Source organism: Pocillopora damicornis, chromosome 4, assembly GCF_964200805.1.
Source record: "Pocillopora damicornis chromosome 4, jaPocDami1.2, whole genome shotgun sequence".
Lineage (NCBI taxonomy): Eukaryota > Metazoa > Cnidaria > Anthozoa > Scleractinia > Pocilloporidae > Pocillopora > Pocillopora damicornis.
This window is the reverse complement of record NC_142673.1, coordinates 15,654,313-15,668,398: the sequence shown is the minus strand read 5'-3', so window position 1 is coordinate 15,668,398 and position 14,086 is coordinate 15,654,313. Positions and strand designations below refer to the sequence as shown.

The 14,086-nt window shown below is 38.2% G+C and overlaps 2 protein-coding genes across 3 annotated transcripts; one reads left to right on the top strand and one right to left on the bottom strand.

Moving 5' to 3' along the window:
• Nucleotides 1-243: 243 nt before the first annotated feature.
• On the top strand, nt 244-7,573 carry LOC113673816 (uncharacterized). 2 transcript variants are annotated; one of them, XM_089202998.1, is made up of 8 exons: nt 245-390; nt 1,542-1,795; nt 2,284-2,398; nt 3,968-4,090; nt 4,590-4,712; nt 5,154-5,208; nt 5,674-5,964; nt 6,142-7,573. In XM_089202998.1, the coding sequence occupies exons 1-8, from the start codon at nt 330-332 to the stop codon at nt 6,413-6,415; spliced, it is 1,296 nt and encodes a 431-aa protein (XP_089059124.1). In that variant the 5' UTR covers nt 245-329; the 3' UTR covers nt 6,416-7,573. The 2 variants fall into 2 exon arrangements, with proteins under 2 accessions (XP_089059125.1, XP_089059124.1); XM_089202999.1 differs by lacking the exon at nt 4,590-4,712 and having other exon boundaries at nt 244-390.
• A 5,132-nt stretch (nt 7,574-12,705) lies between these two features.
• LOC149046992 (uncharacterized) lies at nt 12,706-13,688 on the bottom strand. Its single transcript, XM_089203009.1, has 2 exons — nt 13,442-13,688; nt 12,706-13,115 (listed from the first exon to the last, which is right to left on the bottom strand). The coding sequence occupies exons 1-2, from the start codon at nt 13,612-13,614 to the stop codon at nt 12,842-12,844; spliced, it is 447 nt and encodes a 148-aa protein (XP_089059135.1). The 5' UTR covers nt 13,615-13,688; the 3' UTR covers nt 12,706-12,841.
• Nucleotides 13,689-14,086: the final 398 nt, after the last annotated feature.

Genomic DNA, 14,086 nt, shown 5'->3' with positions numbered 1-14,086 from the left:
GTCAAAAATCGTTCAGTATTCAAGACCGTGTTTATTCAGGGAAAGACCATTGGAAACGTTATTTGGGAAGGGGGTCTAGCGAAATACAGAAAACCCTCATTAAAATGCATGTTAATAGCCAAAACAAAATAAGAATTGACAATATCGCTTGAAGAAGATTCGCAATATGCAGTCCAAACGTCGCTGGAGATTCAGATCGTTTTCACAATTAATTTTTCAGCTCTCATCACCTGTCAACAATAACGATTTTATTTTAAAAATCCAGGTTGTAAGCACAGCTGTTGGTCTCCTCGAGAGTGACGGAAAGTGATACAGTTGATGTCAAAATCATGTCTACTGCATTTGCTGCTCTGTGGAAGATATTGTTCGTTTCACACATCTATGCGCAAGGTTAGATTTAATCTAGAAGAAAAAAATGTGCGAACATGCGGTGAATTCTCATCCTCATTTTTGTTGTTGAATATTCCTTTAGCTATGGTTTACAACGTCTCTTAAGTACCTCGGACGAAGAAAAAAGAAAAAACTTACACTCAGCAACACAAAAGCGACGTTACCCTTTGCAATTATTAGTGTGATTAGCAATAAAGTGTTCGTTATAGATACGCGAGTTTATATGAACTGGAATGAAACAGGTGGTGCATCAGTACCCTAGAACGAGGGTTTTCAAATTTTCTCTTTTTGACTGCAAGTTTCAGAATTCTTCCTGCTTGAATGCGCGAAGAACTGCAAAAAAAACTGCAGTATTTCTGTGAAAATTGTCATCAAATGAAAATGAAGCCTTGTTTTCGTAAAATCTTAGCTGTTTTTAACCTCTCCTTACTGAATTTCTTTAATTAACGACTTTTATAGCTGCTCTTAGCTAGATACACCCTTCCTTTTAAAGTGGTATTGATCCGGTTGAATTTCTAGCCTTCCATATAGTTAGTGATACCGAAGTAGAAGCCTTATGCTCAACCCTTCAAATAAAAATCAAATTTTTTGCCTCTGGCAATCAAGAATTACGAAGTGGTCTTCGGCACCTACAAATTTGTGAAGTATGAAGTCTTGCACGAACACTCTGCAATTAACTCTCATGTCAGGTTGAAAGGCTTTTAAAGTAAGACTTTTTTAAAACTGAAAATTAAAGGGAAGTCGCGAGTTTCCACATAAATCGTTTAAGAGTTCCACAGTAAACATCTTGACTTGTTAAAAACGCGCGTTGACAGCCCCTCGGTCCAAGCTCAGTTAATTAACGTTTTCTTTGACAACGCCTGTTTATATTTTCAAGTAAAAAAATTCCTTGTTTCAGAGCAAAAGACCTTTCTTCGCTACATATTTACACCTGGTTAACACAGAATCTGCTGAATATAGGGAAACTGGATAATAAAGAAAAGCAGCCTAGAGTAACGATTTGCCCTAACGCGCATATCGCCCGAACGCAACTGAAGCCCTGTGGCATACACAGCTGCCTTAGATTGCTTCATGTTGGTTTTTGTTAGACCACTTTATAATCAACTTGTGTTCCCTTTCGTTAAGCATTTTTCATGTTTTTTTATTATCAGAAACGTGCAGAATTTTGGAGTTTGTTCAACCCGAGGAAGACAATTACCTCGAAAATCACGTCATTAAGTCCTTGATGGTTGATAACAAAGATCAGTGTGAATTGAGGTGTTACGCAGAGAACTTCTGTTCATCCTTTAATCTTGGAATTTCAGAGACCAGGAGCAAATTGAAATGTGAACTCAGTGACTCTGATCACTTTCAACATCCTGAACATCTCATTTGTAAGGAAGGCTTCTCCTATCATCCAACCGTGGTAGGTTACACTGCAAAGAAAAGGAAAGCCGAAAATATACTCCCCCACCCCCATCCCTCTCCTTATTCTTGACCGTCGCTCACCCCCTTGGTACAAGTTTCGTTCTCTCCTCAGCCTTCCGCTGCCATGAGAATAAAAGATAGCGGTCATAATAAATACTGAGCACGCACTCGCCAACATTACGCCTACCCTGTAGGCTAGTGTGAATCTTCAGTACGACCTGAATGACTATTGATAAAAAAGAAAATGTATTTTTGTATGGATCATTTCAAAACTACATTTATCTGAATAAGATGACAGGATAAAGTTTTAACGTCAACTGCTGTCGGCCGGTAGGAGTTAAAGAAAAGTTCATCCAGCCAACTTAAAACTCTCGGGAAAATTTCAAATTTCTGAAAAAATTGTAGTATACGAATTTTCTTCGTGATGTGGTTATTTATTTCAGTGTTTCACTTAAAAATCATTTTTATCCTTTTTGTTTTCATCAGAAGTTATGTGGCACTTCTCCTTGTCCGCCGGCTGCTTCTTGTGTACCAACTATTGATGGAAAACTCCGTTGTGTTTGTCCTGCTAATTGGACTAGAACTGAAAGCTGCGAAAGAGGTTTGTATTACTATCGCGATACATCCTTTGTTATATACCTGTTTAACGTAGAGCGTTGCACGTAATGATCACTTATTTTTTTGTATGTTAGGGAACAGTTATTTAATCGTTAGCATTGTGCAATTTTACAAACAAAAGCGCTATGTTTGAGTAATATGTGACCCTCCACGGGATTTCAGGGAATATGGTGAACGCACGCTCACGGTACACTAGCACGCTAAAACAAAAGAACGAGCTTTTAACACGTTAGCTGCGTGTAAGTTACTTACCTCATCAACTTCGCAGCTATTGTCTTGCTTCGCACGGTAGAAACAAAGGAACTTGTTAAGATCTTGCTGCAACTTTGTACGTTATTACACGGTGACCGTGCCATGTTATAACACGCTTCCTATGTGTTTGAGTTTTTTCCTTCATTTTCGAAATCCTCATTTTCTTAAAACAGCTTGCAAAACACGGGCCGAGCGAGCAAAGTCCTCTGCTCTTGAAATCGTACATGAACTCTTGAAGGTAGCAAGCACAAGCTTTTAAAATAATAAGAGCGATGTATGATGCAAAGCAAACGGCTTGAGTGTAAACTGTGCTATTTATATTGTTAAATTTGTTAACCGACAAGTACGACAGTCCGTGTGGTGCGGTGGTAGCGTCATCTTTTTTTTTTCTTTCTACTGACGGAGTGTACAAAATAATGAAATATCTAATACACCCTTTTCTTATTAACAGAGAGTCTATTTGCCAAACTTTAAGCGTTGTAGATTCCTTTGACTGTCGTCACCTATGCCTTCTTTATTCTCTTAATAATTAGCAATGTTTACATGCTAGGATTAGCTAAAATAAAATTAATTAAGAACGTGGTTTTGTTGAACAATGGCTAAACTCTGTTCAATTAACCGACCATAATGTTTTTATGTTAAAGGATAGACTAACTGTGCCATCTAAGTGTTTTGAACAAACTAGTTTTCTTAAGCCTGAGAATAAGGGTCCTCCTCTTTCCCCTAAATTTCGTATTTATGCGAAATGATTCCACTGCTCACTAAAACATGGCGAGTCAAACTTTCTTTGTGAAACGGACACAAGAAAGCCTTATTTTCCGCTATCCAACTGCTTGAAACCTTTACTTCCACCTCGCCATCTCCTCAAGGTAAGCTAGCGTGTTAAGGAACAAAGGAACTTAGCGTGTTTAAAAAAAAAAATCTAGCATGTTATGGAAACAAAGCTCTACCGTGTTAGCCAGATATGAACAATGGCTACAACACACTTTCTAAAATCAATTGTTTTTATGCGCATATCTTCACGGTAAGCGTGTCATGCCATTAGCGTGCGAGCGTGTCATAACATACCGTTTGCGTGCGTTCACCTTGTTCCCTGAAATCCCGTGGGGGGTCACATACAGTAGCATAAATTGTGAGAAAAGTTGGTCAAAGAGTCTGGTGTTCGCCTTTCACCATTAGCGCGAACCCTTTTTCATGCCTTAATAACATCGAGCGAATGGTTTGATAGTAGTCTTACTGAGAGTATTATTCTCTAGTATTTAATCGTTAGCTAACGTAGGGTCTCACTGTTTTGTTGAAGATACGGATGAATGTTCCTCTGGATCGCATGACTGCTCAGCGGACGCGTACTGCAACAACACTGTGGGCTCATTTACCTGCACTTGTAAAGCTGGATTTTCAGGAGACGGCAAAAAGTGTAAAAGTAAGAAACCGATATTTTGTTTTCTTTTTATTTTGTTACTTTTTTTAACATTGTTAACTTTTAGAAGTTATGTTATCATTATATGTTTCTTATAAAGATTTTATACGTGTGCGGATGGTGCTCAAAAGTGAACTCGATGTCACCCAGTTTCACAATGGAGTACTGGTCAGAAACAAAATGACACTTTACGTAAAAGCTTTTTGGAAGAACTGTAGAGACTGTGTTCAGAGCCAAAGATAACTGACAATGCATCCACCCACATTTAGCTGTTTCTTACTCCGGAGAGTGTCACGGTATGATATCTGGTAACCAGTACGAAGTGTTCAATAAGTGATATCTCAGGTTTTTTGCTACTTCAGCTCGTTTCAAACTTTATACACTTAAAAACGCTTGCCACCCGTACGGGTAGCACTTCACTCGTCTTATTTATGATTATAGTTGCGTAAGCGAGGAGGTAGAAGTCTGGATGATTGATTGTATCGATTCCATCTACTTATAGATATCATTGAATGTAACACCGGAAGTGCCAAATGTCACGTGAACGCCACGTGCAGCTTCACTATTGATGGCTTCATTTGTAAATGCAAAGGCAATATGATCGGAGACGGATTCTTATGCGTGGGTGGGTGTTTTGATAAAATCGTGTTATATTAAGAGTTAATATCCGTAAGCTCGGCCTCAGTAGGACCCTGCAATACCACTAGTGAGGCTTATTACGGATTTCCTTCACCGCCTTTTTGAAGCATGAAAGTTGTTAAGAACCCTCTTCGTCACAAAAGGTACAAATTTGAACAAAATTAAACAGTTATCCCACTTGTGCTCAACTACATTTAGTGCTCTGAAGTATCTACAAATGTTGTTTATATCAAGTAATTCGTTGATCTTCGGACGACAAGACGGGAATTCTATCAAATCGTCCAATTACTTGCCATTTAGACTTCTTGTCTTTGATGGTTTTAAATTTAGTTCACACTTCTATAAATATGGTTAAAACTTACGAAAAAAATTTTTATGTATGATAAATCGTGATAAAACCATACCAGTATTCATTTTTTAATTCAAGGATTCAAAGGATATCGTTTTCATTGGGCACTCAATGGGTCTGATCCAAATATAAGGTAAGGTAACAAAACGCTTTATTCTACTAGGAAGAACTTGTTGGAACATTACGGTTGTGAAAAGTTCAAATTCTTACTTATAATTATGGATAATCTCCAGTTTCAATGAGTTAATTTTTTTTGAGAACAGGACATAATAGTCGGAGTTATACAGCGGCTTTGACAGATCAAAGTTTTGACCTACAATATTGTCTAAAATGAATTGCATCCAACACACAATTGCGATTTTTTTGCCGCGTTTGCCATAGCTATTTCCCCATTTTTTCACAGGAATTTCAAAAATCTTCTTGGACTTCCTCGTACAGTGAATACTTTCTGGAGAGGATCATTAAGCTTTCTTTCTTGAAACGCTGTTTAATACTTTCAGTTAATGGTAACATTATTTCATTTAGCTACAAGAGGATTCCACATGGTATGACATGCGTGTTAACAAATGTATCTCCCTTATTTTCATGAATTGAGAAGTTTGTACAATGGTGCTTCCTATCAAAATATGGATGGCAGGACAGTTCTGTACCTGAGTGGAGCCAATCGTTCCTACGCAGAAACCCCAGCACTCCCGATCCGAGTTATCAGCTTTAGTATCATGTGTTGGATAAACGTTTTGAGCCTTTCAAGTGATCGTCCAGTTCATATCTATTCTGACTGGTCAGAACCACATCAGTTCAGAATCTTTATTTATGAAAGTCATAAAATTTGTGCTAATCTGCGAAATTCTTTTGGTGCAAAACCTGAAATGTTTAAACTCTGTAACGGGTAGGTGTTTAAGATACATCTCTTGTTTTCCTGCGTAATATTAGTAAATAGGAAGAGACACGTAGAGCACTCAAGTGTGTATCCCAGAGCGATTTACCTTCCTAGGATGTATATTGAGAAGCGGAGATTTGCGCAAAGCCTCATTCCCTTTTGTGTTCTGTTCTCTCATAATCAAAGGAAGATCATCCCCAATAGATGGATGCACGTGGCGTTCACATGGAGCCGAGATAGAAATGAGGGAATTCTGTACATTGATGGAAATAAAACAGATAGCGAAAGTGTTTCTAATGGTCCTTTAGACCTGATCGAAAATGATCATACAGTTTTCGACATTGGGTTGAAACGAGACAGCATAAATAAACCGACTTTTGATGGGTACATGAGAGATCTTCTGGTAGTTGATAAAGCACTATCAGGAGATGAAGTGAAAAACCTGAAAGACATACTTTAAGGAAGAGCACGCGGTGTGGCGACCTTTGAGGAGGGTTACAAAGGAGACTGGGGCAGAGCAGTACAATCGAACGTTCTGGTTGGTGACATGTTTGGGCAGATCGTTCGAAATGAAATCGTTAAAAGCTTTCATGTTTTCTTGTTACGAAAATGGAAGGTGCATATGGGCATGAACATTATCAATTTCAATGAAAATTATTCCACGGGTACCATTGCAGCATTTCTGATCGAACAACAAACCAAGAGGCATAAAAAACTCATTCGTAGACAAGCTTTAAGCTGGCAACCAGAACAGGTGGAATGAAAAACATTTGAAGCAAATAGATCAGAAAAAACATTTTATTTTAAGTTGTTAGTGCTGTACGATAAATGCTGCATTTTCTTTAATCTCCCACAATGGGTGACTCGCATGTAGTTGTTCAATCTCGACTACGAGAAAAATCAGTTAGCTAATAAGAGACTGTGATAAGTCACTCGTTGAAATTCTTGTAAAGAGGACTACAGATTCACTGACGAATGAGCACGGGGTTTTATATGGCGTCAAAGAAACACTAAATAACACTAAGTTAAAACTGTTCGGTGCACCTGTCGAAAACTGTGCGTAACTGATTCATAGCGAGAGATTATAAACTATCCACCAGATGCATTAATCAACTTTAAACCGTGCCTCATTGCAGTTATGACCAGCTTAACAGTGAAGTTTTAAATTTCTCGCAAATGGCAGTGGCTCATGTAATATATAAGGCCATTCCTCAAAAGTGATTTATCAATTTATTGTAAAAGAAACAGGCCACAATGCTAGCCGAATTTTAAGGCTGATAAATGTTAGTATATAAAAGTTCAAAGTTAGAAATCATTGTTTTGGCAATGACATCGAACCAGTCGTTCTTTTTTCTCATCTCCACCTTTCTTGCTTAGAAAGCTCGGAGAAAAATCCGTGTGCTAACCCACCGTGAAAAACCTTGTAATTATTTTTACTTAACTTCATTTGTAGCTTATCACATTAATAGTTATGACGATATTTTTATTGATGTTGTCATTAATATTATTGCTATTTTAATATCATTATCAATGATTACATTTAAATACTAACTGCAGCCTTCAAGTAAAGCTTTTTAAAAGTCGGGTCTCCTCAGCGATTAAATTTACTTTAGCAGCAGTTATGGCTACAGACGGTCATTTCACTGGGACCTAGGGTTGAAGGAGTGAAAAATGATAGAGCCATTTTTAAAGCGCGTCGAACGAAAGTAATCCCAGAATACATTGTTTTTCTTTACCTCGCCCTATAATTGGTCAAAAAAAAACTGGCCCCACCCGCAGAGCCTCAGTTACAATAACCTTGAATGAACAATGGAAGGAAACGGTAGCGCTTAGGTGAGTGAAGAATAGCGAAACAAGTGGAAAAATATCGCTTAAGACAACTGCGTGAATAATATCACTGAAAGAACCAATGGAACAGTTTACAGAAATATCACTGACTCGCCTCTCCTCGTTTGGTTTCACGGAGTCGCTCCTTTCCACCAAACTGCAATCGAGCAGAGAAACAACGTTTGTTACAATCCTCCATGTTTGTAAGTACCATAACCAGCTGGGATTATAGATATCAATTTTTTCTTCTTTATTGACATGTCGTAGTTTCTGAAGCTAAAACTGAGCATATTTTGCCAAAGAAAAACTCCCAGAATAAGATGGATGGTAAGTTTTGTGCTCGGTAAAGAAATAGAGAAAGATGTTTTTCGTCACGAGCGTGGGAGAAAGAAAAAATTCTGAGTCCCCATGAGGAATCGAACCTCAGACCTTCGGATTCCGCGCTCGGATGCTCTACCACTGAGCCACAGGGACTAAGGTGAGCGCAGAATCCGAAGGTCTGAGGTTCGATTCCTCATGGGGACTCAGAAGTTATTCTTTTTCCCTCGTTCGTGACAAGAAGAAAAACATCTTTCTCTATTTCTTTACCGAGCTCAAAACTTACCAAATCTCTTATTCTATTTACAAACCTTACGCCATCGACGTTGCTAATCCTAGCAAATGTGTCAAATGTATACTTCGCACTCGGACAGTTCGAGAAAGGGATTGATTATCTAGAGAAAGACCTAAAAACCAGCATAGAGTTTCATGATTGGGAAGGAGAAGCAATGGCCTACACCAGTTTGAGTGCCGCTTGCCATATTTTATACCAAAATGAGAAAGCCATCGAGTACTGCGGAAAGGGACTTAAAATTTTTCGAGGTAAACGAATCAGACAAGGTGAGGGAAGAGGTTGCCTTAACCTTTTAAGCTATTACCTCCATCTTGGAGATTACGCAACAGCCTTGAAATATGGCGAAGAAGCCCTCAAAGCAATTCGTTCAAATCAGAAGAAGGAGATATCCGTACTCAGTCAAGCTAAGATTTGCAATATATTTATGCATTATGAAAGGTCTATCGGGCGCTGCAAGATAGCTCTTATTATCAAAACAGCCATGGCAGACCAGCAAGGCAAATATCAGTGCTACTTGGCCTTTGGCAAAACCTACAACAGCCTCGGTCAGTATATAAAAGCAATTCACTCTGCGAATAGAAGTCTCAAAATGGGCGAAGAACTGGAAATCGGAGATGGATCTCCCTCGAGTATCATTGGCAATGCACTCTACTATCAAGGTCCCTTCGAAGAATCAATTGAATATTTCACGTCTTTGCACTAAGCATAGTTTGTTATTCTTTCTTTCACGACAGAATTCGTAGTTACATTCCAACGGGTCAAGGAGAGCCCTGACGCGAACAGATCAGGAAGCACCAATTCAAGGGACAGAAACCGGTGACTTTGTACTAATTAGTATCAAATGGAACTAAACTAAGGCTAGTTTTGCAATTTGTGGAATATCTAGTTCAATCCTCTAAGCACTGAAAAAGATAAGTCGATGATTAGCTCTTGGTTGTTCTTGGCCAGGCATAACCCAAGCACATGACCGTTTTCAAGAGTGTTAGGTAGTTTGCATAAGTTTAGTTTGAATTATCCTTGGAAGTGTCCTTTGTTTTGATTGACCGGTCCGATTTATGTACAGCTCAATTGGAATGTCTGTCACTTCGATGTAAACGAATACGATTCGATTTACTTCTTTTGAGTGCACTGTTTTGTATGCACGTGTTTGCATTTCGATACATGTATTTAGGGTTCAACTGACTTACGTGTTATGTAGAAATATGGCTGCGGTTTGATTCATTTCGGTAAGATTCGAATAATATACTACAAACGGTTTCTTTAAGGTATACCTAACTTTATTAATTTAGCAATAACTTGCACTGTCTCGCTGGCTACTTCTGCGAGAAAAACACTTTTCAAATGTATTTCATTAGGCAGTGCCATTCATGAGAGAGTGGAAACAAGGGATTTTCAAAGACAATTAGACAATTAGATGTCCTTCCTGTAGTCACATATTTCACTGATCACAGACGGATGAACGTAACTTAATTTCAGTTTCCAATCTACCTTGTAGTTTTACTTCGACAGCAACAGTTCGATTTTTAGTCGCAGTCCGCTATGCGGTCTCTTGGTTGCCATATTTCACGAAGATGAAGGTGGCAAGGAGAACTGGAGATCGATGTTTCATTATGACCACTACATCCGGGGACCAAGTGGCGTATTTCTCGTATGCAACAAGGGTGGTCATATAGAGCAACGACGTCACGATTCCAACCTTTCCAAACTTTTCTGAATGAACTTGGGTCATTAGTAACTTTGGTTTACCCATATAATTAAAGAAAATTGTACGTTAGCTCGAAGAAATGAATTTTATGCTCGAGTGGTAAAAACAATATCTCACTCATTCGCTGCGCTGACTCGTGAGATATTGTTCTTGCAACTCGAACATAAAATTTCTATTTCTTCGCCACTGTGTAATATCCTGTATGTATTTTTTCTTGGAAATTATATTCACTCATATTCATATTCACTCTGGTTTTTGGTGCTTGTATTCCCTACTTACGCAGCCGATCTTTTGTTGGTAAAACGTAAGCTCTGCTAGAAGAAAACCTAAGGCTTCCTCGTAAAGTCAAAAGCTATAACAATAAGTTGTGGTTGCGGTAGTAACATACTGCCTTGGGTAGCATTTTCATTTTATAGGAAAAGATAAACAGGAAGGCAGCATATGATCCAATTTTCTATAAAGTTAAAGGAACGAGTGTAAACGAACAGTATAAGAGAAAAACCCGGAAGTCGTGAGTTGCCTCTGAGACAGAGAAATGAGAAAATTCTTATTTACATTGGTTTCCATTGCCTGTATTGCCTAAGTATCCAGCTGATTTTGTGTTAGTAAAACAAAAGCTCTCTTGGCAGAGAAGCGGGCCAGACGGGAATTGCCCCTACTGTAAGTGCCAGTTTGAAAATTGGCACAATTCAAATCTTTAAGAAAGTAGTCGTGTTCCTTCTTTGTTCGACTTCGATCAAATTGATGTGAAAATAGGAGTTTTTCGTTAGCAAAAAAGTAACCTCAGTTTTAGCTTCGAAGTTACGATATGTCGTTAATAAGAGAAAAAATTGATAACCATAATCCTAGCTGGTCATGGTGCTAACAAACATGGAGGATTGTAACAAACGTTGTTTCTTTGCTCGATGGCAGTTTGTGGAAAGGAGCGACTTCGTGAAACCACGCGAGGAGAGGCAAGTCAGCGCAAGGGTTATCATCATTTCTTATCGTTAGCCGGGTTTGGATAGATGAGTAGCAAGTCTGGATCATTGACAGTCTTTCCTAGTTATAATTGCTTGCGTGAATTTTGGATTCATGTTGGCGGAGATGGTGACCGAACTCTAAGTAGTTAAAATTCACATACTTGAATCAACACTTTTTATTAAAACTGTGTGTTGTGTTTCTTCGTGCGACGATCTCTCTTTAATTATCAAATTATTTTGCTTTTGCACTCAGTTGTTGCAGAGCGTCGAATGGAAGAATAAGTCTGTAAACTGTACCATTGGTTCTTTCAGTGATATCATTTACGCAGTTGTCTTAAGCGATATTTTTCCCGCTTGTTTCGTTATCCTTCACTCACCTAAGCGCTACCATTTCCTTCCACTGTTCATTCAAGGTTATTGTAACTGAGGCTCTGCGGGTGGGGCCAGTTTTTTTTAGATCGATTAAAGAGCGAGGTAAAGCCTAAACAATGTATTCTGGCATTACTTTCGTTCGACGCTCTTTAAAAATGGCTCTACTATTTTTTACGCCTTCACTTTAGGTCCCAGTGAAATGACCGTCTGACGGCTGACACAGAAAGCTGAGATATAAGCAAAGAAGCCATAACTGCCGCTGAAGTAAATTTAATCACTGAGGATACCCGACATAAAAGCTTGACTTGAAGGCCGTAGTTAGCATTTAAATGTAGTCATTGATAATGATATTAACACAACATTAATATTAATAACAACAACAATAAAGATACTACTATTACTATTAATGTAATAGGTTACAAGTTTAGTGAAAATAATTACAAGGTTTTGCACGGTAGTTTAGCACACGGTTTTGTCTCAGAGTTTCCTAGAGAAGAAAAATGAAGATGAAAAAAAAGGAAGACGACTGATTCGATCTCATTACCAAAATCATGATTCCTAACTTTGAACTTTTATATACTGACATTTATCAGCCTCGAAATTCGGCTTGCATTGTGGCCTATTTCTTTTATAATAAATTGGTAAAGAATTTTTGAGATATGGCTTTATTTCTTACATACGCCGCTGCCATTTGCGAGATTTTTAAAACATCAATGTTAAGCTGGTCAAAACTGCAATGAGGCGCAATTTCATGTTGATTTATGCATCTAATAGTTAATATTTAATTTCTTGCTATGAATCAGTTATGCTTAGCATTCGAAAGGTAAACCGAATATTTATAGCTTAGTGTTATTTAGCGTTTCTTTGAGGAAGTATAAAACCCCGTGCTCATTCGTCAGTAACACTGTAGTCTTCCTCACAAGCATTTCAATAAGTGATTTATCAGTCTCATTAACTTACTAATTTTTCTCGCAGTCAAGATTGATTACTGCATAAGAATCAATCATCATGAGTGATAACAGAAAATGCAGCATTTACAGTATAGCACCAGCAACCTTAAATAAAACGTTTTTTCTGATCTATTTGCTCCGCATGATTTTCATTCCACCTGTTCTTGCTGCCGCCTTAAAGCTTGTCTAAAAATGAGTTTCTATGCCTCTTTGTTTTGTTATTCAATCAGAGATGGTGTAATGGCACCCGAGGAATCATTTCCAATGAAATTGGTAATGTTCGTGCTCATATGCACCTTCCATTTCCGTAACGAGAAAACATCAAAGCTTCTAACGATTTCATTTTGAACGATCTGTCATGCCCAAACATCTCACAAACCAGAACGTTCGATTATACCGCTCTGCCCCAGTCTCCTTTGTAGCCCTCCTTAAAGGTTGTCACACCGCGTGCTCTTCCTTAAAGTATGTCTTTCATGTATTTCACTTCATCTCCTGATAACACTTTATCAACCACTAGAAGATCTCTCATGTATCCATCAAAAGTCGGAAAATGCTTGCTGTCTCGTTTCAACCCAATGTCGAAAACTGTATGATTATTTTCGATCAGGTCTAAAGGACCATTAGAAACTCTCCTTCCACTCATTCTTATTCCATCAATGTACAGAATTCCCTCTTTTCTATCTCGGCTCCATGTGAACGCCACGTGCATCCATTTACTGGAGATGATCTTCCTTTGATTATGAGAGAACAGAATACCAAAAGGGAATGAGGCTTTGCGCAAATCTCCGCTTCTCAATATACATCCTAGGAAGGTAAATCGCTCTGGGATACACACTTGAGTGTTCTACGTGTCTCTTCCTATTTACTAATATTACGTAGGAAAACAAGAGATGTATCTTAAGCACCTACCCGCCACAGAGATTAAACATTTCACGTTTTGCACCAAAAGAATCTCGCAATTAGCACAAATTTTATGACTTTATTGACTAATGAATGGTGTCTCTTCCTATTTACTAATAGCACGCAGGAAAAGAAAAGATGTATCTTATACACTTACCTGCAACAGAAATCAACCAAATCAAGTTTATGAGGATGATTAGGATTTCGAAGTTGAGCACAAATTCGATGACTTTTATCAATAAAGATTCTGAACTGATGTGGTTCTGACCAGTCAGAATAGATATGAACTGGATGATCACTTGAAAGGCTCAAAACGTTTATCCAACACATGATACTAAAGCTGATAACTCGGATCGGGAGTGCTGGGGTTTCTGCGTAGGAATGCCGAGATCCATTCAAGTACAGTACTTTCCTGCCATCAGTATTTTGATAGGAAGCACCATTGTATAAATTTTTCAATTCATGAAAATAAGGGAAATACATCTGTTAACATGCATACCATACCATGTGGAACCCTCTTCACAAGAAGTTAAATGAAATAATGACATCATTAACTGAAAATATTTAACAGCATTTCAAGAAAGGCAGCTAATTGATCCTCTCCAGGAAGTATTTACTGTATGAGGAAGTCGCTGAAGTTGCTGAAATATAGCACTTTTGTTTGTCAAATTGCACAACTCGAAAATTAAATAAATGCTCACTTACATACGAAGAAATGATTGCAAAGGGAAAGGAGAGGCTTTCTCTCAGGTCGTAGATCATTACGTGCAACGTTTTACGTTGAACAGGTATATAACAAAGG